This window comes from Protopterus annectens, chromosome 9.part0 (genome assembly GCF_019279795.1).
Source record: "Protopterus annectens isolate FY-2018-M chromosome 9.part0, PAN1.0, whole genome shotgun sequence".
NCBI classification, from domain to species: Eukaryota; Metazoa; Chordata; order Ceratodontiformes; family Protopteridae; genus Protopterus; species Protopterus annectens.
Window position 1 is genome coordinate 384066941 of NC_056743.1, and position 23038 is coordinate 384089978.

Genomic DNA, 23038 nt, shown 5'->3' on the forward strand with positions numbered 1-23038 from the left:
TGCAAGGAGTAGAGGTGGCGAAGGTGGATGAGTTTAAATACTTGGGGTCAATAGTTCAGAGTAACGGTGAGTGTGGAAGAGAGGTGAAGAAGAGAGTACAGGCAGGATGGAGTGGGTGGAGAAGAGTGTTAGGAGTGATTTGTGACAGACTAGTACTTGTAAGAGTGAAAGGGAAGGTCTACAAGAGGGTAGTGAGACCAGCTATATTATATGGTTTGGAGACAGTGGCATTGACAAAAATGCAGGAATTTGAGCTGGATGTGGCAGAGTTAAAGATGTTAAGATTGCACTCGGTGTGACAAGGGTGGACAGGATTAGGAATAAGTATATTAGAGGGTCAGTCCAGGCTGGAAGGTTTGGAGACAAAGCCAGAGGGGCAAGATTACATTGGTTTGGACATGTGCTGAGGAGGGATACTGAGTATATTGGGAAAAAGATGCTAAGGATGAAGCTACCAGGTAATAGGAAAAGATGAAGGCCTAAGATAAGGTTTATGGATGTGGAGAGAGAGGACATGCAGGTGGTTGGTGTGACAGAAAAAGATGCAGGGGACAGGAAGAAATGGAAACAGGTGATCCGCTGTGGCGACCCCTAACGGGAACAGCCAAAAGAAGATGATGATACACACACATTATATATATATATATATATATATATATATATATATATATATATATATATATATATATATATACACACACACACACACACATATATATATATATATATATATATATATATATATATATATATACACACATATATACATGCACACACATATACACACACATATGGCTCCCCTTCACAATCCCGAATTACTGAATGCTTTAAATTCAGTAATTCCAGACTGTAAAGTCAAAAATGCAGAAGGGCGAATCTGCATAAGCGCGAATTCAAATATCTCGAATTCACGCTTATGCATGTCAGCTACGGGACGGGAAGTGTGTGAGTTGGGATGTTTTACGGAAGTGAAGGTAAGTGAGTACATCTGTGTGTTTTGTAGGTTGTGCGTGTGGGTTAGGGTAGGGAGGTGGGAGTATGAGTGTGAGTGTTCGACGTGTCTGTGTGATGTGTTTGTGTGTGTGCGAGGCAGTTTAAAATGTCTGTGCGGTGTTTTTTTTTTGTGTGCATTAGTGCGATCTTGGAGTTAGAACATGTAAGTGGGGGGTGCAGGGGGGCTTGCTCCCCTGCATACATGTAGTGTAGGGCTTGTAGTTTATGTTATGTGGGTTGTATGGTGGGCGTGTTGTGTGGTGTGTGTAGGTTGTGCGTGTGGGCTAGGGTAGGGAGGTGGGAGTATGAGTGTGAGTGTTGGATGTGTCTGTATGATGTGTTTGTGTGTGTGCGAGGCAGTTTAAAATGTCTGTGCTGTGTTTTTTTTTGTGTGTGCATTAGTGCGATCTTGGAGTTAGAACATATAAGTGGGGGGTGCATGGGGGTTTACTCCCCTGCATACATGTAGTGTAGGGCTTGTAGTTTATGTATGTGGGTTGTATGGTGGGCGTGTTGTGTGGTGTGTGTTCTGTATGTTCGGGTTTTTGCGTTACGTGCTTGTGGGTTTTCGGGATTTTTGTTGGTTAGACTTTATAATTTCGAGTTACTGACTTTCGAGCATTCAGTAATTCGATATTATGAAGGGGAACCATAGTATATATATATATATATATATATATATATATATATATATATATATATATACACACACACACACATCTGGCCGCAGTGGTGTAGCGGTTAGTATTGCCACCTCACAGCAAGAGGTTTTCCGGTTTGATCCTCAGCTGGGGTGCCTTCTGTGTGGAGTCTGCATGTCCTCCCTGTGGTCGCGTGCGTTTCCTCCTGGTACTCCAGTTTCCTCCCACATCCCAAAGACATGCTGTAGGTGGATTGGACACTAAATTGGCCCTAGGTGTGAGTGCGTGCGTGCGTATGCCTTCTGTGAAAGGTGGGGTGTCGGGCTGGCAACTCGACACCATAAAACTCCACTGCCAATCATGAGCGGACAGGTGATCCGCTGTGGCGACCCCTAACGGGAAAAGCCGAAAGAATATACATACATACACACACTGTTACACCACTGTGCCGTTTTATATATATATATATATATATATATATATATATATATATATATATATATAAATATACACACACACACATACACACATTCTATATCTTACACGCATTTATATTTTTAAACCTAGGGTATGCTACACTCACTTTATAATTATGTTCCCCATTAGGCAGTTACAATGAAGATATTTGTAAACCTGAATATTAATGTTTAACTTGCAGCGAGTGCAGATGGTTAATGATGTGAGTTGTTAATGAATTTAATCCTTTGGCCTCCATTCATCTACTGGGCAACTCTGAGCAAGTCACCTAAATCAGATGATGCTCCTGAGTCACGAATGAGAAGGGACAGTCATACCCAGTTAGGGTAAAAAAATAAAATAAAATATTAGTAAACATCTCTTCAATAACAGTCAGTACAGACAGGCAGATGTCAGAGGAGAAAGGCTAGACTTCCAGAGTTTCTGCAATAAACCTCTGAATGAAGGCATGCCACCATCTACAATAACCTTTAAATGAACTTTAGACAACAGGTAAACCATCACAGACTAATGTCCTCAACGACCTGTATCAGCTACAGATGTAAGATAATTGTAAGAACAATAGCATTTCAGCGTTACACAGCACACAGACTAGTTGCAAACTGGATAGCAAATCTTAGAGAAAAACTTTCTATCTTAATATTCCATCAGTAAGGGCCTAGTTACCCTACCTTTAAAATTAACTTTATATTTTGATTTAAGGTTTGCTGGTGAAAAACTTCTAAAGGGAATACAATTATGGAGAAATTGTATAACAATAACCTTTATACTAGAGCTTATCCAGGGTAATAATCTTAGGTCTGTGTTTGGTAATGAGAAAACATGCATACCTGTCACTGCAATCTCTAAAAAAACAGTTTAACCTCTGAAGGGCTGTTCAAAAGACTGATCAACTCTAGCAAGAAAAAACTAAATCAGTATAATAAAACAAAATACTTAAAGCTCACTCCCCTTGTTATTGGTAGGGCAGACTCAAAATTATACCTGTTTCTGCCTTTAGCTCAAATGTTAATGGTGAACAGTTTAACAAGTTTGGTTACACAACTTACCTGCCACGAATATCGTTGTATGGTTTTCTTACTGAATGGTGGTCTTGAGAGCCCTTGAAACAAAAAAAGCAAACAAAAACTTGCTGAAGTTGCGTCAGTAACTTGATTGCCAGTGAACATTTATGATCAGGACTGCCAAGTGCTTTAGAATGCTGGCACACAGACAGGTCTCCTGCAAACAGCCTGGTGTCTACAGGGTCCTAAACTCTGCAAGATCTGTACTTCCAGTGCAAATAACTCTTTTGTAGTCATTAAGCATGTTCTTGCACTACAGGTCATTTAAAAACTACATTTAGAAAGCAAAAAAAAAAAGATATTTGTAGTGTGCTGACATAAACACGCTTCATAATTTGTAACATCTTAAATCAAGCAACAAGAAATAGTCAAAACCAAAAGTCTTTCTCCTCAGTAATGGGATAATTTTTAAATAAAGACAATATTCACTTAGAATGCTAGCAAATTAACATGATATGGGCATGGTTCTGAGATATGGTATATGCCGAATATGGCTAAGGTGGAGAAAAATGCAAAGAAAAAATTCAAGACAGTGCGAAAACTGCACACTACAAATGCAGTGAAATAATTTGTTTCTGAACACCAAGAATGCAGCTGGTGCAATACAGAGGCAAATGAGCTATACGGCAAAAATACAACATTGGGAAACAATCCCTTTCTTGTTATCTGCAAGATACTGGACCTGAAGTTAAGACGAACTCAGTAACTGCCTCTTCACTAACAGTTTCTTTTAACATCTTTATTAAATTGTCATACTGCAGACAATGACATATAGGGGTTGGGAAGGTGGCTTAATGGCTAAGTTGTTTGCCTTACAAACACAAGGTGCAGAGTTTGAATCTCACAAGGGATAATTGGCTAGGCTTAAAATGGCTTGCAAGGGCAGTTAGCTTAGTACTAAACTATGAACCTATGAACTATGAACCTATGAACCTATAGCTGTATTCATACTCATTGCGCTGTTGTCTAATGAGAATATGTGCAAGCTGCTTCTAAACATGGCATCAGCATTATTCATAGCAGCAAGTCACCTTAGGCGTAGCAAATTTAGTCAGTCTAAAATAAATGTATGCAAATGAGACACTAATGAAATGTAGATGAGGCCTTTGTTTTGTCTTTGCTGTGTACACATAACTTGTAGAAGGCGAAGTCTCGCCTTATTTTTTTATTTTTTTTTTTACCTACTTTGCAATCAGCAAAGATGCTTGCTGCAACTGTCAGCATGGCTCTTTCTAGTTGTGTGCTACTAGTCTCTGCTGGACCAAAACCATAGGTGCCCAGCAACACTCACTAGCCGAGGAAGCGTAGATATAAGACTGACTCATTTTAACAATATAATTGACTTGTAACCTTGCCGACCAAGAAATTTGTAATAGATTTAGAGTAGACAGATACTTTAAGGGCTTGAGTGAGTTTGTATGACCCACACATGAGGACAGGGTGAATGTGGTGTTCTTCCAATACCTGTGGATACCAGGATATGTATAGCCCTCACTATATTTGCCACAGGAACTTTCCACAGACAAAACAAACTGGGGACATGCTGGGTATTTCTCAGGCTTCTGCCTTGAGAACGCTTCAACTCCTAAAATAAGAAGTTATGTACTCACCACAACGTTCCATGTTTGTTGTCCATCTCGCCCATATTCTTACTGGTTGGGGTTGGAACCCAGCATCGGTTCCAACTCGGCCTAATACAAAAGCTCGAGAGCTTCCACTGGCTCAAGGCTGACCCCTATCCCATGATGCACTGGGTAAGATACCCAGATCTTGTTTGCAACCGAGAGAAACAGTAGTATCTATATACCTACTGACTGTATAATTGTAAAAGGAAGAAAATCAGAGACTCCAAACCAACATAACTATACATACATATATATATATATATATATATATATATATATATATATATATATATACACACAAATTATCTGCCTTTTCCTCCAGGAATGAAGGAGGGGGAAGGTGGTGGGACACAAGAATATAGGCAAGATGGACAACAAACATGGGCCATTATGTTGAGTACATAACTTCTTAATGTTACGTTGTCCTATCTCACTGTAATTCTTGCTAGTTGGACTGCTTCCCTAGCACCTTTATCCTAGGGTGGCACAAGAAAAAAGATTCTTTATAATACAGTGGAGCCAAAGAAAGACCTGGTCCGGGAGGCTACATCGACTTTGTAATGATTAATGAAGGTATGGGGTCTCACCTATGTGGCAGCTGCACAAACAGAATCCTTAGGAAGTCTTGCTTGAAAGGCAGAGGATGTAGATACCTCTGTTGCAGAGTGACCTTTCACTTTGCCTGGTGATCGTCTGTTATTACTGTAAGAAAAGGAAATACAGTCTGTAAGCCATTTAGACAAAGTTAATTTTGAAACAGGCAATCCTTTCCTATTGCCTGAAAATGACATGAAAATCTGGTCAGACTTTCTGAAATCTTTGGTCCTATGCAAACAAAAATGTAGCGGTCTGTGAACATCTAAATGATGAAATCTATATTCTGCCTTGTCGCTATAGTTAGGAAAGGACACCAGCAATTCAATAGATTGGTTTAGATTGTTTTCTGAACAAACTTAGTTAAGAAAGAGGGATTAGTTCTCAAGGATACCCTATCTTTATGAAAAATTATATACGGAGGGCGTACAAGAAGAGCTTGAAGTTCTCACACCCGTCTGGCAGAGGTAATAGCTACTAAGAAAAGAGTTTTCCACAATCAAAATTTTATATCACAAGATGACAAGATTTATTTATTTATTTATTTAAATTTGTTGACCGGGAGTGTCCGACTGGACGTAGGTCCATTTTCAGCGGAGGCCCGGGGAGAAAAGCTCCACAGTTAAAATAAACAGACAGTATATACATTGGATTACATAGTGAATAACAATTTACATAGCAATTACAACATATTTACAGATGAAGAACATAGTTCATCAGTAGACAACTAGAATCTTTATCTGTGAAGTGCATACCAGACATTAACAAGACTAATGCAGACAGGACAAAATTTAGATCCCAAGGTGTTGGGGGTTCTCTGACCGGAGGTCTGAGCAAGAAAGTTCCTTTTAGAAAGGCCTTACATAGCCTATGGGACATAACAAACAACATATTAGTGACTTGAGAATTGCCACTTGCTTTGAGTTTAATTACATAATAAACACTCCCATGTCTCCCATATGAAAACTAGATATGGCTGCCAATTGAACTCTGATAGTAGCTGCTGCAGCCCCCCTTCGTCATAAAGTTTAGAGATAAATTCCAGAATATTATGTTTAGTGGCCCAGAAGAAAATCTTTTCCATTTACTAGAATACAGTTTTCTCGTAGACGGTTTGTGGGAAGAAACCAGGATATATTTAACTGAAGGGGAAAATTTTAATACCTGGCTAAGTGTGGAATTGGAACAGTCATGCTGTCAATTCAAGGGTGTGGATGGATGGAACATTCCCGACGAGTGGGTCAAGAGGTCTGGAACTGGGTTCAGAATCCACAGTTCCTCCAGCAAATGGTTCCAAAGAAAGGGGAACCAAACTTGTCGAGGCCAGTAAGGTGCAATGAGAATCATTGTGCTTTTCAACATACCGGCTTTCTGAAGTACTTTGGGTATTAGGGAAAAGGGATAGAGAAGTCCCAGGGGGAGAATGACGGCAAAGCAGCTGCTGCATTTGGCATTCATGGAGGTGGCAAAGAAGGCGCAGCAAGGCTGGTCCTATTTCCGGAAGATCTCTTCCACAACTTCTAATTTTAGGGACCACTTGTGAGGCAACAGAATCGCTCTGCTGAGTTTGTCCACTATCACACTGGATTTCTGCGGGATATGCAATGCTATCAGAAAATGTTGAGAAGCAATTGCCCATTGCCACACCCATTGTGCCTCTCGTCACAGTGGATACGATTTGGTTCCTCCTGGTTTGTTTATATACCACACTGACATATTGTCTGTCTGAACTGTAACTGTTCCAATCAAAAGAGAGTCCTGAAATGCCTGCAATGCATACAGCACCACTCTCATCTCTAGGACATTGATGTGCAAGAGGCTCTCATGCTATTTCTATAGGCCTTGGACAGTCATTCCCTGGTAATGTCCCCCACCTGATCTGGGAAGCGTCCTTGGTCCGTACTGCTGTTGGTTGTGGGTTACAAACTGGCGGCCTAAGTACAACTGTTCTGTTCTAAGCTACCAGAGCAGGTCTTTTTTGCATGATTCTGTAATGATTATCGGATGTGATAGAGGAATGTCTTGCATTGACCACTGGGCAAAGAGTAACCACTGTAGAATACTTATATGCAGCTGTGATAGGGGAACTAGAATTGTTGCTGCCATAGTACCTAGCACCTGTAACACAATTCTGGCTTGAACTTTCTTTTGTGATATCAAGATCCTGACCTGTCGGTGAATGGACTGGATTCTCTCGAAGGTAAGTTTTGCCACCATCTGTTTTGAGTCGAATTCTGTGCCTAAGAAAGTAATATGTTGCGAAGGCGACAAGGCAGACTAAGTTTACTGTAATACCTAACCTGGTGCATAGAAGCATTGTTTCGCCCCTTGCTTATAGTAGTAGAGGCTTGGTGGTGGCAGTCAGTAGCCAGTCATCTAGTTACAGAAACACACGGAATCCCTGATGCCTCAAGTGAGCCATAACAACAGCCATGTATTTAACACTCTGGGGGCTGTAGTGAGGCCAAAGGGCAGGGCTCGAAACTGATGGTGATTGGCTCCCAACCGAAAGCGTAAATGTCTCCTGGACCGCTTGTTCATTTTTATGTGGTAATACGTATCCTGGAGCTCTATTGAGCACATCCAATCGTCTTTCCCATATGCAGATATTGACTGCAGTGTCACCATCCAGAACTTTGACTTTTTTATGGATTTGTTCAGTTTGCTGAGATCCAGGATGGGTCTCCAGACCCTTGTCTTTTGTGGAACTAAAAAGAACCTTGAATAAGTTCTGGATCCAATTTGGTCTGGGGGGACATCTTGGATGATTCTTTTCCTAGCAACCCGAGTATCTCCTGTGTTGCATAGTCCCTCTGACAGGGTGGAACGTCTGCGATGGAGTGATTTAAGGGAGGGGGACCAGAAAAAGGGTATGTAATAACTTCTGGATATGGCTGTTTGTACCCATTTGTCTTGAGTGATTTCTAGCAAGGTATTTGTATACAGTGACAAGCATCTCCCCAACTGCCTCTAGAGAAGAGCAGGAGGGCCTCCTTTCAGGAGTGGTGGAAGGGCCTGCCAGAGAACGTATCTCTGTCACTATGATTCTGCGGACCCCCTATGCTGTGAGGTCGTTGCCTTCCATTATTACTCCCCCCCTATGCTCCTGGGGGAGGTGTCACCACATGCGTCAGAAAAAACTTTTTGGGACTTGTGGAACCACATCTTCCTGCCTTTCTGACCTTTGGGATAAGGTATAGTTCGGGTGGAAAAATGGACTTCTATGGCAGACAAGGTTTTTCCTTCCTGCTCGAAACTAGTCAAAGTATCTTCACCTTTGGTCCAAAAAGGGCTGAACCATCAAAGAAGGCGTTGGTAAAGGAAGACTTTAAGGGTTCAGCAAAGTTGCAAATATGCATCCAGGAAGGTCTCCTAAGGGAAATTCCTGCAGCTGCTGCTCTACTCATCCCATCAGCTGCATAAGAAATCAGTCTCATGGAGGAGTTGACAATCGAGTTAAGGGTGGTGAGCTGTGAGGAAACTTTGTCTGCAGTCCCGAAGCTACAGTACTCTGAAGGGTACCTCTTAGCTCTTTGAGGAGACCCCTTTGAAGCCTCGTAAAATGGGTCAGGTAATTCAGCAACCGCAGGGTAAAGGCCGCTGAAGAAAAAGCATGCTTTCCACATCTGTCCATAGTCTGTGACTCTTTGTTGGGAGGACAAACAGATGAGGTCTCAGATAACTTCTTAGTAGCTGCCGCCACCACCATCACATCTACAGGGACTCCTTTGGACAGAGACTCCTTTTCAGTAGGGCTGGTAATAAAATTTGTTTGGCCTCTGCGGAACCAGTTACACTGGTATCAGGGGAAGTCCAGGCCTTACGTGAAATAACGTTAAGTAGTTGGTCATAAGTCACCCAGGAGGTGGAAGGGTGAGATCCAAAAGCCTCCATGTATACCAATTCATCCTCTGAAGGGTTGGTGGGCTTCCAGCCACCCCCTTGTTTCAGGATCTCAAGGATATCAGCAAGAGACATCCTCAGAGGGGGGCCGTGGGGACCCTTCAGACTCATCCAGAGGCCGAACAAATTTTATTAAATAATTAAAGATTAATTAAAAATAATTCAAGACTACTCGGCCAATGAGCCAGCCAGAAGACATCCCGGTCGCTTGAGTTGCAAATGAGATCTGGGTATCTTACGCAGTGCATTATAGGATAGGGTTCGGCCTCGAGCCAGTGGAAGCTCTACAGCTTTTGTATTAGGCTGAGTCAGAACAGTTGCCCGGTTCTGAACCCAACCGCCAAGAATTACGGCGAGATAGGACAACATAATAACATACTTTTGGCATGTGCAGACACAGCCAAAAACATGAGTACCCTTTCTATGAGATGGCACATTTTTCCAAAGGTGCTTGGTGTACTAGATTCCACCCATGTTGTCATTACGGCCCCATCTGGACCACAGGGGTAAAGCAGTACTTGAACAGGAAGGGCAACCAATTCATCAACTACCAGGTAGTGTACGATGCATGGAGGTTGCATCACCATGTCAACCCAGCATTCTGGCAATGCTCAGAATTCTCAAATCTGGTCCACAAGCTCAGTCTGCTACACCTTCCTGTATGATAAGATACCACATGGTCACTTGGTTGCCAAGTGCAAGCTTTTCCAGTCATATTAATTTCTGTACATATAACTTGGTAAATACTTTTGCTTAGCAGTACCCCCCCCCCCCACTTTTATTTCTCCCAGTCTTTTTTCTATTGAAGGTGATTCTGGCTACCCACTCAAACCCTGGCTTACACCAGTCCATAACCCTAGGGGACATGCTGAGTAACAATCTAATACATCCCTACCTCAGACATTGACTGTCACTGAGCGAGTGTTGGCCTACAGAAAGCCAGTTTCTGCTGCCTGTACGAGTCTGGAGGGTGACCTCAGTATGCCTGTGTTACTTACTGCTTTGCAGGATGTTTAACGTGCTGCATTCTGCATGACATGATTATGCAGTGGCCTGGTGCTCAACTGTCCCAAGATGGTAATGCAGCCCCTACTATTTGTTCCTTTAACCAGTGATGACAGTGATGGTGGCCAGCCAACAGCAGTACCACTTGACCCCATGCGTCAGGCTCATGCATGGTACACGGCTGCACAGGTAAAGAAATGGCAACTAGTCCAACAGTATGGGCCATGACAATAAGGCAGTGGTACCTTTACTCTAATATCACATAGGATTAAATCTGATTCATGCAGTGTTAGCTGTGGGCTATACTTTGTGGTGCATACCCTACTGTGACTGTCCATTGTACAGTTTCATTACTATTTAAAGAATTTTTTGTGCACAGTTAACTTACTGCATTATGTGTTTTATCGTATCTCCAGACTGATGCCTGTCAATTCTGATTTATACTGATAACGTTGAAGGCATAAGCAGAATTGTAATGATCAAGTATAATGCTCAGGTAAACGTAGTAAGAAGTACGTGTTTTAACATGGCTTGAGCACAGGTAAACTCAGTCAGAATAAGTGTTTTTAACAAGGCTAGAGCACAGCTGAAGCTCAGGTAAACAGTCACAAGTACATGTTTGTAACGGGGCTTGAGCACAGGTGATGCTCAGGTAAATGCAGTCAGAAGTACATGTTTTTATTAAGGCTTGAGCAGAGCTGATGTTAAGGTAAACGTAGTCAGATGTACATGTTTTTAATAGGGCTAGAGCACAGCTGATGCTCAAGTAAACATAGTCAGAAGTACATGTTTTTAACAAGGCTAGAGCACAGTTGATGCTCAAGTAAACGTAGTCAGAAGTACATGTTTTTAACACGGCCAGAGCACGGCTGTTCATTATTCATCACTTTTTCATTCTGCACTGGAAGTAGTAACAAAGAAATGTGTACAAGAGAAACTGGCAGGAATGGTGTTGACTGCTGCTGTCTGGTGTTTGCTCAGGTGGGAATGCAAATCAGATTAGGTAGCTTTATCATTAACACCAATCCTGCATGTCATCAGAACTATTAAATCTTTATAATTTGTACAGATTAATGGTGAAGTGGCAACAGGACTAGTTTCACCGGAAGGATTTTTCACAGTAACAAATGTATGATTCTAAATTGTACAACCTCATCTGCAGTGCCCACAGAATACTATATGAAGTAATACTTTCTGGTGCAGCGGTAGCGTTGTTGCCTCACAGCAAGAGGTTCTCCCGTTCGATTGTCGGCTGGAGTGCGGGGAGTGCCTTCTGTGTGGAGTCTGCATGTCCTCCCCGCGGTTGGGTGGGCGTTCGAAAGACATGCATAAATGGGCGTGCCTTCGTTGAAGGTTGAAAGTCGAGCTGGCACCTCGACATTCGTGAAAATCTACTGCCAATCATTAGCGGACCAGAGTTCCGCTGTGGCGACCCCTAACTGGGAAAAGCCGAAAGACAAGAACAAGTTTCTTGAGCTAAATCAAAAGCTCCCCTCCACAGTTTTTGTCCTTGTGCTTACTAGAACCTGTGTATTTATATCCATGCCCAAGTTTTATCCGTGGGGCCTACAATGTAATTACATAACTAAGGTGTCACAGACAATGTCTCCTAATGATAGTGTAGGTGATGGTCCTAGTGATCATGAGGCATGAGCGCTTTATGCAAGTTACTGTGATGCTGCGGTCTGCTGGAAGCAGGTGAACTAGACACTGACCTGTTATTACTGCAGGACAGACATCTCAAACTTGAGGTTCTACCATGTGTTGTGTAAGGATGACAAGTCCTGCATGCTTCCTTTTGCACTACCCAGAGGAATATGTGGTGTGCAGGCTACTCAGCCCCCATACGTGTAGTCACTCCCCCATCCATGCCATCTTCCTGTATGAGGCTATTTGCTAAAAATATACCTGACCTGTACATAAAACTAAAGGTACTAGAAACATTGTCACTGCTTGTACCAGTCTTATCTATAATCAAAAGCTTCCAGCTATCATTTGTTTGGTCTCTACCTAAATGACCTTATTCATAATAGAATTCTTTTTAATCCATGCACCTAAATCCTTCACTTTATCATGTACGCATAAAAAATGGGTATTGCTGAAGCAATTCAAGTTTACCAATATAGCCTTTATTTTGTCTTCATTTTATATTTGAAACTGTCTCAGAATGCCCGCAGACACAGAAATATCTTTTTCTGGATTCAAGTACAGAATAACATCTGGGGAAAAAGCTAACTTCTTGACAAGCATACTAATTGTATATTTGAATTGTTAATTTCCTTACTTTCTTTGCAAATGGCTCTACATATAAAGTAAACAAATGGAAAGAGGGCCCTAGTATCTGGTTCCTCCATTCAAACAGTGTCTTGGAAAGGAAACTTCCAGCATGAATTACTGCCAATGACCCTTCATATCTTCCTAATTAATTCTATTATTCTATCAGGGAATGCATGCCCTCTCCGCGGTCGAGTGGCGTTCAAAAGACATGTGTGAATGGGCGTGCCTTCGTTGCAGGTTGGGCGTCAGGCTGGCACCTCGGCACCATAAAAATTGACTGCCAATCATTAGCAGACCAGAGTTCCGTTGTAGCGACCCCTAACCAGGAAAAGCCGAAAGAAAACAACATTCTATCAGGGAATGCGAATGTGGCCACTGCCCTACTCAAAAAATCCCAGCTATTTAACACACTCTGCATCAAGATTACCACCAACAACAAAGTGCTGTCTTATACACTGCTTCCCGAAATCACAATGGTTCTGTTAATGCTGTCAAACATTTGCCTCCCATCCACAAAACTACACAGATCCATTATCTATCAATTTTAACAACATATTTGCAATTTTCTTAGCTAATGTAAACCTTAACCATTTGACAATCATGGTTTAAAACTGAAATAGGTCTATTTGAAGACTGTATGAAGGGTCTTTACCCTGGGTAATACACTCACCACTGATTTCTTCCAAGATACTAGTACTCATCCCCCCCCACACACACACACACACACACACACACACACACAACTCTTTTAAAATATTGTTAAACACAAATTTCTATCTTAATCTTTCCTCCCAACTTCTAAACTTTTACAAAATTGTCATCTGTTCCTGGAGACTTCCCTGCTGGATTATACATAATTTTTCTCTCATCTCTTCATATCTTAGCCATTAATCATGGAGCCTCATCTACCTCTCACCTTAGCATAGGCTCATAGGAGTTTACTAGGCTAATGGCCCTAGGGCCTTTACAAGCCTAGCAGTGTAAAAACGCAGTGTACCCTAACTGACCATAATTAGATGGTCATAGTTAACAGAGTGATTCTAACGTCACCACCGACTACACTTGTCCATGAGGGACAAAGGTGTGAATTTACGGTCACCAACCCAATTGTCAAGTTTGTGCTTAAATAGGGTAATTGAGGAGATCTGCTTCACATGACGTGGAAGCTTATTCCAGAGGAGTGGCAATCTCTGGGAGATATATCTGTCTCTTCAGCATGTTCTGTTACCATTACAGGCTGCTGACAGGCAACCTGTGCCTGGCCTGCAGAGCAGTCTCTGACTCTGCCCTAATGGAAATGCATCACATCTGCAAATCAAATATGTCACTTCTGTATTTAGTTTTAGTCCGTGACTTTGGCACCAACCATTTGTCTGCGTCAATCCCTTCTGCAATAGGTTTGCATCACTGGGGGACTTGATTGTGCCCAGTTTGCAGTCATCTGCAAACCTGATTAGCAACAGGCCATCTACTGCCTGGACCTCAGAGAAACAGATTCCAAACAGTAGAAGGCCCAGCACAGATCCTTGTGGTACCCTGCCGGTAACTGCTTTACTGGTGAAGATGGACTCCCCAACTTTGACAGTGTGCATTCTGTCGGTGAGCCAGTTCACTACCAACCTAGTGATGTATGGGTTAATCCCAGCTGGCAGACTATCAGTGATCCCTGATTGGGGGATTGTGTCAAAAGCCTTGGCTAAATCAAGATAACGTGGTTAACCTTTGATGAAACCAAACTGGGTCGGGTCAAGAGTTTGAAGGTCACCTGTGTCCTTGTTAAGGTCCATGATGACTCTTTCCATGGTTGTGTACATAAGGCTGGTTAGGCTTATGTGTCAATAGTTTCTTGGGTCACCTGATGGAACAGCTTTGTGAAAGGGGATTACTGTTGCTGCTCTCCGCTCTATCAGAACAAAGCCAGGGCTCAGGTTATAGTTAGAGTGAGTGCCAAGTGATTCTGCTAGGTCTTATTTTAGATTTAGTAAGCAACCTGGGATGTTATCTGATCCCATAGAGGCCGTGTTTTTTGGCCTTGGAGCATGCTTATATGACCTGTTCTTTGGAGATATTTGGCAGAGGACTGGTGTCAAGAAAGCTTTGGGATACAGCTGGTGGGGACAGGGAGGTGAAGTTACTGCCATATCTCTAAGCTAGCAGGTTGGCTATTTCTTCAGGTTCAGTGTGAGTGGTACCATCCACTATACGTTTGGCACACAACTGGGCATTCCTGTTTAGGTTTCGACATAGCTAAAGAATGCCTTGTGGTTGTCTTTAGCTAGGGATGTTAATTTAGTCTCATAACTAGCCTTAGAGGATTTTACAAGATGTCAGACTTGTTTGTTCAGGCTGTGGAGGGTAATCTTCCTCTGTTGATTAAGTTCCCTCTTTTTCTTGGATATCAGTTTCTTTTGTTATACAACTTATACCTTATACTTGCAGTCCACCAGGGTGGCTTTTTTTTTTTTTGAGGGGGAGGGCCTGGTTTTAGTCTTGTCAGGTACAGTGGAGTCAATATATTTAAGTGGTAAAATAGGGCATTTGTGTACTCTTCTGCAAAGTAGTCACTGTTGGCTGTGTTAGCAGGGACTTTGCAGCTTTTTATACCATCACTTAGTAAGCTACAGTTTGCTTTAGAGTAATATTTCATTTTTTCTGATCCTGTAGGGGGTGTCAGGTCTGATCTTTACTTCAAACGAGACTGATTTATAGTCTGACCTTACCAGGGAGGGCAACACACAGGGGGTAGTGCAGTGACCCCCCCCCCATTTAGTTGAGCACTAGGTCTAGGACATTTGACCCCCTTGTGGGGGAGCACACCAACATTTCCAGGGCATGTGAATTAACAAAATCAAGGAACCTCAGAAGGATCATGTTTGTGCTTAAGTCACACAATCAATGAAAGGGTAGTGGAACTCTCCCATTATCAAGGTATTTGGCTGTATACTGAGTGACTTGAGCAAGTCCAGGTAGGCGATGTGCTTCTCCTGGTTCATGTTGGGGGACCTGTAGCTAGCGATGATGCGGTAGGGTATTTTGCCTATAGTTATGTGGAGCTGGAGCATCTCAAGAGAGTCGTACTGTTTTACCATTCTCGAGGTGTATTTGTATTTAATGAAGATGGATACACTTCCACCTTTGGTTCTTTCATGCTCATTTTGAGGTCTAAATGTGTGAAAGGCATTGTAGCCTTGTATGGCCGGAGTACTCTCTGTGGCCTTGATCCAAGTCTCAGTGACTGCACAGACATTAGTATCTTCCAGAGTGAGCAGTGCTTCCAGGGAGTGCAGTTTACTGTTTAGGCTCCTAGCATTAAGCAGCATGACCTTGAGTTTGTGTCTAATGGATTTCTTTACTTTGAAAGTTTTTTTTGTTTTGGCATTGCCAAAAAAAATGCACTATAGAGGAGGCAAGCATCTTTGCCAGTATCCGAAAGTCTTGAGGAGCTTGAAGGCCATCTCTGGCAAAGCAGTGTGGTTTGTCGATCATTTCTTCCCAGGTGGTCGGATACTGGATCTCCCCTGGAGTGACACCAGAAGCTAAGCCAATTATTGAAAGCAGTAATTTTACGTCTGCATTGCAGCATTATCCTAGGTGAAGGCAGGAAAGCTGCTTAGAGAGCTAGGGACATACCTGCCTGGGACATAATCTGAGAGCTCAGTCATGTCTCTCTCCATATAATTCAGAGAGGTATGTCTCAAGTCATTCACTCCAGCGTTTGGTATGACAGAATAATAATGTTAATTGTTGCTGAGTGACTTAAGTGTGTGCATGATTTGATGTATCCTAGCACCTGACAGGAAGCTGGACGTAAATTTCTTGTCCAACCTGGTGAGGGGGACATCTGTTTCTCTCACTATTGTGTTGCCTATGACTAGGACATTAGGTTTTGAGATGTTTTGCTTTTGGGGCTTAATTGTTGAGATACAGCTATGTGTGTTAAGTGTTGTGACTAATTCTGTTCATGTACTAGTATGTATAGATGGTTTGCACTTGGGAAGTCTCTGGTCCTTTGGTAAGCTCTTAGTGAGTACCTCCACATATGTAGGTTTATGCGTCTTGACCTTATCTTGTGTGAGTGGATGTGTGTGTGCTGACAACCTCTTTGATGTCTTGTTTTTTGTTACATGGGAGGACTGATTGTAGTTTCATGGTACAGTTACATCTCTCGCATACTGTATTTGTTTGCTTTAGGTGCAAGTGGTTGTCAGTATACATGAGGCAATTGCTAAACTGCCAAAGGACACCCATCTCAATCAGGCTGGCTGGAGAAATGTTGAGAAACTGACTGTAGTCGCAGGTAATTTGTGAGAAAGCAAATTACATCAGCTATTGCACTGGGAATTAACAAAGGGACGTATTCTACAGAAGATCAGGGATGAAAATGGGGTGACCCTGCTCAGTGCTGAGCTGCACTGCCGCATAGCAGCAGGGGAACCTGGGAGGGTTTCACTGACTGCTGTCTAGAGAAAAAATGGTTTCTAGGCATTTGTGTCTATATATGGCATCTAATCTGTGTTGCACTGTGTGCAACTAACTGCAAACATGAGGCTTATCTTACAGGTGAAATTAAAACATTTTAAACTAGTCTGCCAATAGGAAATCACTAAATGATCCTTCCTCCAGCAATCCCCAGCTCAGACAAGGCTATATTTACACTCTTCTGCCACAAGGATGCAGGGGGAGCTCTTCTTAATTTAAGATGGCTGAATTTCAGTTCAAGTGCATGAAAAACAGGCTAGATTCAGCAATACTATTTTTATTTATTATTTATTATTTTATTTATTTACATTTGTTGACTGGGAATGTTCGACTGGACGCAGGTCCATTTCAGCAGAGGCCCGGGGAGAAAAGCTCCACAAATTAAAATATTACAGATATAGCTAAAGATGAAGAATCCTAGCAATTAAAATATTACAAACATAGTTACAGATGGAGAACACAGTACATTCAGTAGATAACTAGCATCTGTTCCATCTACGAAGTCATAGCAGATATTAACAATTGTTACAATAAGAAGTTACTGCTATATAATAAGTAGATAGGCATGGAAGTATCAGAGCTTGCAGTAATCAAAGGTAGTTTGTGGGGTGGAAGAGAGGTAGAGGGTAGATGGAGTGGTAGAAGTTAGAGGGGAGAGTTACAAGGGCATAGCCAGCATGTTTTTAGGTGCACTCTAAGTAAAGCTTTGAAGTGGGTGCATGATGGTACAGAGGTTATTCTGGGGGAGGTAGGTATTCCATACTTTGGCTATAGTAGTAGAGAATAGTGCTTCTCCAGTAGTGTTATTGGCTCTCGTAACCTGTAATTGATTTTTGTTGCTGGATCGTAATGGTCTAGTGGTGAGATAGGGTTGGAGTAGATACTGAAGGGATGGGACCTTTAAAGGATGGTTTACCAGTTTGTGGGCGAGTGCGCATTGATATCACTGAAGGAGGTGAGGGAGTTCTAGCCAGCCTAGTTCAGTAAGTGAGAGACAGTGGTGACTGCGGTAGGATGTCCCGGTGGTGAATTTGGCAATTTTGTTGTAGCAGGTCTCGGGTTTATTTAGATTGCATTGCCTTAGGTTGGTATACATTGGAGAGGCTTAAAGTAGGGTGGAGATAAGGTGCGAATTTGCAACTGAAATCCTAGCTGCTTTGGTGAGGAGTTGCTTATTTCTGTATAAGGCTCCTAGTTTTTTGTGGACTTTTTTATGGTCATGGATATGTGAATGTCAAATTTGAGAATGTTGTCTATTTCAACTCCTAGCAATTTTGTGTGTTCCGTCGGGTGGATAGTGGTGTCTTTTGCTGTGATGTTAAAGTGAGAGTTGTTTTGAGTATGTTTGGTGGGTTCGAAGATGAGGAGTTTAATTTTGTTTGGGTTGAGTATTAACTGGGCATCGGATAGCCAAGTTTTAACACAGGAAAAGCATCCTGTGTGACCTTTTGCAGTTCGGGTAAGGACTGGGTTGAGCAGATGATGGTTGAGTCATCTGCATATTGTATGAGTGTGCCATGTTTGGTGGCAGAGGCTAGATTATTGGTGAAAACAGAGAAGAGTAGGGGGGTCCAAGGATGGATCCTTGGGGAACACAACAGAGACAGGTAGTTGGGGAGATATGTCATTTTGCCATACAACGGATTGCTCGCGGTCAGACAGGTAACTCTAAAACCAGTTGGTGACTGATTGAGAGAAGGACAGGTTATTGAGTACAGAGATGAGTTGTTTGTGTGGGACCATGTCAAATGCTTTAGATAGGTCTAGGAAAGTAGCAGAGGAGAGATGGCCATTGTTTTTATTGTGAAGGATAGTGTTAGTAAAAGAGAGTAAGGCAGTGGTGGCGCTATGGTTTGGTCAGAAACCAAGTTGAGTATTAGAAAGGAGGGTGTTGGCAAGGAGGTAGTCTGAGATTTGAAAGTGAATGCATCTCTCTAGTATTTTGGAGAGTGGAGATAGAATTACTAAGGGGCGGTAGTTGGTTAGTTCTGTGGAGGGGCTGCCTTTGAAGGGGAATGCTGTGTGATATTTTCCATAGTGTAGGGAAAGTAGCATTCTGACAGAGATCGTTTAATCAAGACAGATACTGGGTAGGCTAGGGCATCAGCTTCAATTGGTAGGAATTCACTTGGGAGGTTGTCTACTGCTAATTTTGTGGGTTTTAGTTTAGTTAAGAGTTTTCTTATGTTGGAGGTAGGAATGGGAGAAAATGAGAAGAGTGTGGGGAGATTACTGGGTGAAGGTGTAGGGGAGGGGAGTTGTGTTGTCTAGCTAGTGATAGTACGGTTTGTGTGAAGTGTGTGTTGAATGAGGTAGCAATGTTTTCTGAGGAGTGAGGAATGTTAGGTGTAGGGGTATTGATTTTACCTGGGTGGAGGATGGAGTTTATGGAGGTCCAGAATTGTTTGGGGTTGTGTTGGGAGGAGTTGAGAGCAGACTAGTAGTACAGGATTTTGTCCTGCTTTATTAGCTTTTTGACTATTGCGTAGTTCTAGGAATTTCTGTCTAGCTGAGGGGGTTTTGGTTTTGCACCAGTGTTCCCAGGCTTTATCTCTGTTTTTCATTTCTGACCTAGTGGTTTTCTGTACCCATGAGGAGGGTTGGGCTTTGGTTCTGTTAAGTCTTATGGGGGCGTGGTTATTTAGGATGCTTAGGAAGTTAGTATTGAAAAATTGGACTGCGTCATCTAGGCTGAGGTAATTTAGAGGGTGCCAGTTACATTCTTTGAGGGATGAGATGAATGTGATTGGGTTAAAGTGTAGGTTTTTTATGTATTTGATGGTAGATGACAAGTTTAACTTGGTATAGATGTTTTTTGAGTAGGAATGTTGGGGAATGATCACTGAGACTATCTGATAGGCAGCCTGCTATATATGACTGGGGAATCTTGCTGACTAGTATCCGATCCAGGGTAGTGTGCTTGTTGGAGTTTTTATTTATTCTGGTTGGTGACTGGACTAGCTGGGTGAAGCCATGAAGGTTTAGATGCTTGGTTGGATAGTTGCCACAACAGGACTGCCAATCAATATTGAAGTCACCTAAAATTATGGTCTCTTGGGGGAGATGGTGGGTAGTCCAGCTCAGGAGGTTTTCTAGTGGAAGGATATTTTGGCCAGGTGGGAAAAAAATTAGTGTGTGAAGAAACAGGCCCAGCTTACTTTTATTGCTTACCTAAAATTCATAAGGATAGTATTAACCCACCGGGCCGGCCCATAGTTTCTGCCAGCAAATACTTCTTGCATAACTTGGGTGTTATTTTACATGGAGTGTTACTGAAAGAAGTTAAACAACTCCCTTCATACATTAAAGATTCCTTTGATTTTTTAAGCAAGATTAAGAATGTTATGTGGAAGAATAACATGTATTGGATAACATTAGATGTAAGAAGTCTTTACACAAGTATTAAACATGTTTTTGGATTAGAAGCATTACTTTGTCAGATGGGTACTAGCCCGTTTACACATATTTTGGATTTAGTACAATTTTGTTTAGAGAATAATTTTTTCTATTTTGATAATCAAGTTTATCACCAAATACAGGGTACTGCCATGGGTGCTTCATTTGTACCCATGTATGCCAATATTTTTATGGGTTTGGTAGAAAGAGAGTGTATTTGTAATAAATCTTTTTTTAAGAAATACGAGAAATGTTATTTTAGGTACATAGATGATTTAATTTTATGTGAGGGTGGTAGTAATTTGGTATCAAATTTTGTAGAATAAATTCAGTCAAATAGATTTCAAATATCTTTTGATGGTTTACAAGTTGGACATCGGGTTTCTTTTTTGGATATTAATTTATGTGGAACAGTAGGAAAATATATTAGTACAAGTATTCATAGAAAGTTTGATGTAATAAATGAGTTTTTAATGGGCACAAGTTGCCATCCAAAACATATTATGGAATCCTTGCCTTTTGGTGAATTTTTGAGAATCTCTAGGCTCTGTAATGAAGAACAGGTGTTTATGAAAGAATTGGAACAAACAAGGATGATGTTCAAGAATAGAAAATTTGATGTTAAATCAATTGATAAAGATATTCAAAAAGTATTAAATATTAGATATAATATTAGTCAAAAAGTAAATACTTTTAGAAGTAAAATTAGCAATGATATAAATGCAGATAGTTTATTTGTAGTTTCCATATATAATGTTCCGAGTGACAGTATTAAACTACATATACTACACTTTTGGGAATTTCTTAAGAGTTTTGCTGAACTTGGTGGTTTAGTAAATAGAAGATTAATATTTTCATATAAGAGGGGGAGAAATATTAAAGATATGATAGTACATACTAGATTTCAGAGACCTGAGATTATATTAAGCCAACAAATTTATGTTAAAGGAATGAAGCCCTGTGGCAGATGTAGTGGATGTTCTTATATAGTAAATTCTTTCTTGTATATTAATAACATTTGGTTTATAGTTAATGGAGCCTATGACTGTAGGACAGAGGGAGTTATCTATGCTATTAAATGTAATTGTAATATGTTCTACATTGGACAAACTAAAAGAATGTTTAAAATAAGATTGTTAGAACACTTGAGGGATATTAGGATAAACAAGATGGAGAGCCCTTTGGCTCAGCATTTTAATGAATGTCATGGTGGAAATTCTGTGGGTTTAAAAGCTACTATTTTGGAACAAATTAAAATGGAAAATTATGAGAAAGAAAGATATAAGCTTATGCTTTTAAGGAAGGAAACTGTATTTATTTTAAAATATGGTACATTAGTGCCTAAGGGCTTGAACACAGAATGTTGTTGGAAAAGTATTATATGAAGTGATGTGTGTTACTTTAAATTTTTTTACTAATTTTATGATTGTTTGATTGTTTAATTGTTTATTAAATTGGAGCTGGGGTCATATATACTGTTTTTTAAATTTGATATGTTACTCCTTGAAGGCTGATTGTGGCCGAGGCGCTAGAGAAATAAACTTGTTCCAGTGGCTGTTGTGGTTTTCATTTTGTGGTGAAGTAACTATGTGTTTTTCTGTTCCTGTGTTGCAACTATCTGATAGGCAGCCTGCTATATAGGACTGGGGAATCTTGCTGACTAGTATCCGATCCTCAGTAGTGTGCTTGTTGGAGTTTTTATTTATTCTGGTTGGTGACTGGACTAGTTGGGTGAAGCCATGAAGGTTTAGATGCTGGGTTGGATAGTTGCCACAACAGGACTGCCAATCAATATTGAAGTCACCTAAAATTATGGTCTCTTTGGGGTGATGGTGGGTAGTCCAGCTCAGGAGGTTTTCTAGTGGAAGGATATTTTGGCCAGGTGGGAACTAGCATCCTATTATGTTGATGGTTTTATTTTGGTTTATTTTCAGGTTGGTATATATTATTTCTTCATTGGCAATTTGGGGAGCTGATGAGTTTAGGATCTGGATGTTTAGATGCTGTTTAAATATTATAGCTATACCATCTACTTTCTTGTTTAGTCGGTCTAGTTTTAGCATGTTATAACCATTATGGAGGATTTGCTCACTGGTAATGTGAGGTTTTAACCAGGTTTCTGTCAGGATGATTATATCCAGGGAGTACAAGTCTATGGTGGCATGGAGTTCATGGACTTTGTTGGTTATACTTCTAATATTTACGCTTAGCAGAAGGAGGTAATTTGGTTTTCTACTGGCTGGGATTTGGGAGATGTTTTGGTTGTTAGTCTGATTATTAGAAGTGGGGTTGGAGATGGAGGGGCCAGGTTGGGATGGATATCTCCAGTAAGAGCAAGTTTTGATATGCATGAGGTTATTAGTTTTATCAGTTTGCGAAAGAGTTTGCATTTTAGGGAAACTTTATGATTGGGTGCAGTCTGTAACAGATGTGGTGAGAGGGTTACTTTGTTAACATGTAGGGATGCATTTAGTTTGAGTATTTTAGTTGATAGAATAGGTGGGGGATGCATAATGATGGTTCTTGAGTTGGTGGGAGAGGAGCAGAGTGAGGGTAAGTCATGAGTGATGGTGTGAATAGTTGT

General features: G+C 41.2%; 1 protein-coding gene across 3 annotated transcripts in view; it reads right to left on the minus strand.

The window, feature by feature from the left end:
- Window positions 1-23038, minus strand: part of SORBS3 (sorbin and SH3 domain containing 3) — a 1673489-nt gene that overhangs the window by 770523 nt on the left and 879928 nt on the right. For all 3 annotated transcript variants that reach the window (XM_044082929.1, XM_044082928.1, XM_044082927.1), the window contains one exon: window positions 3161-3213. In XM_044082929.1, the coding sequence (XP_043938864.1) occupies window positions 3161-3213 (53 nt within the window). The remainder of the gene's footprint in view (window positions 1-3160; window positions 3214-23038) is intronic.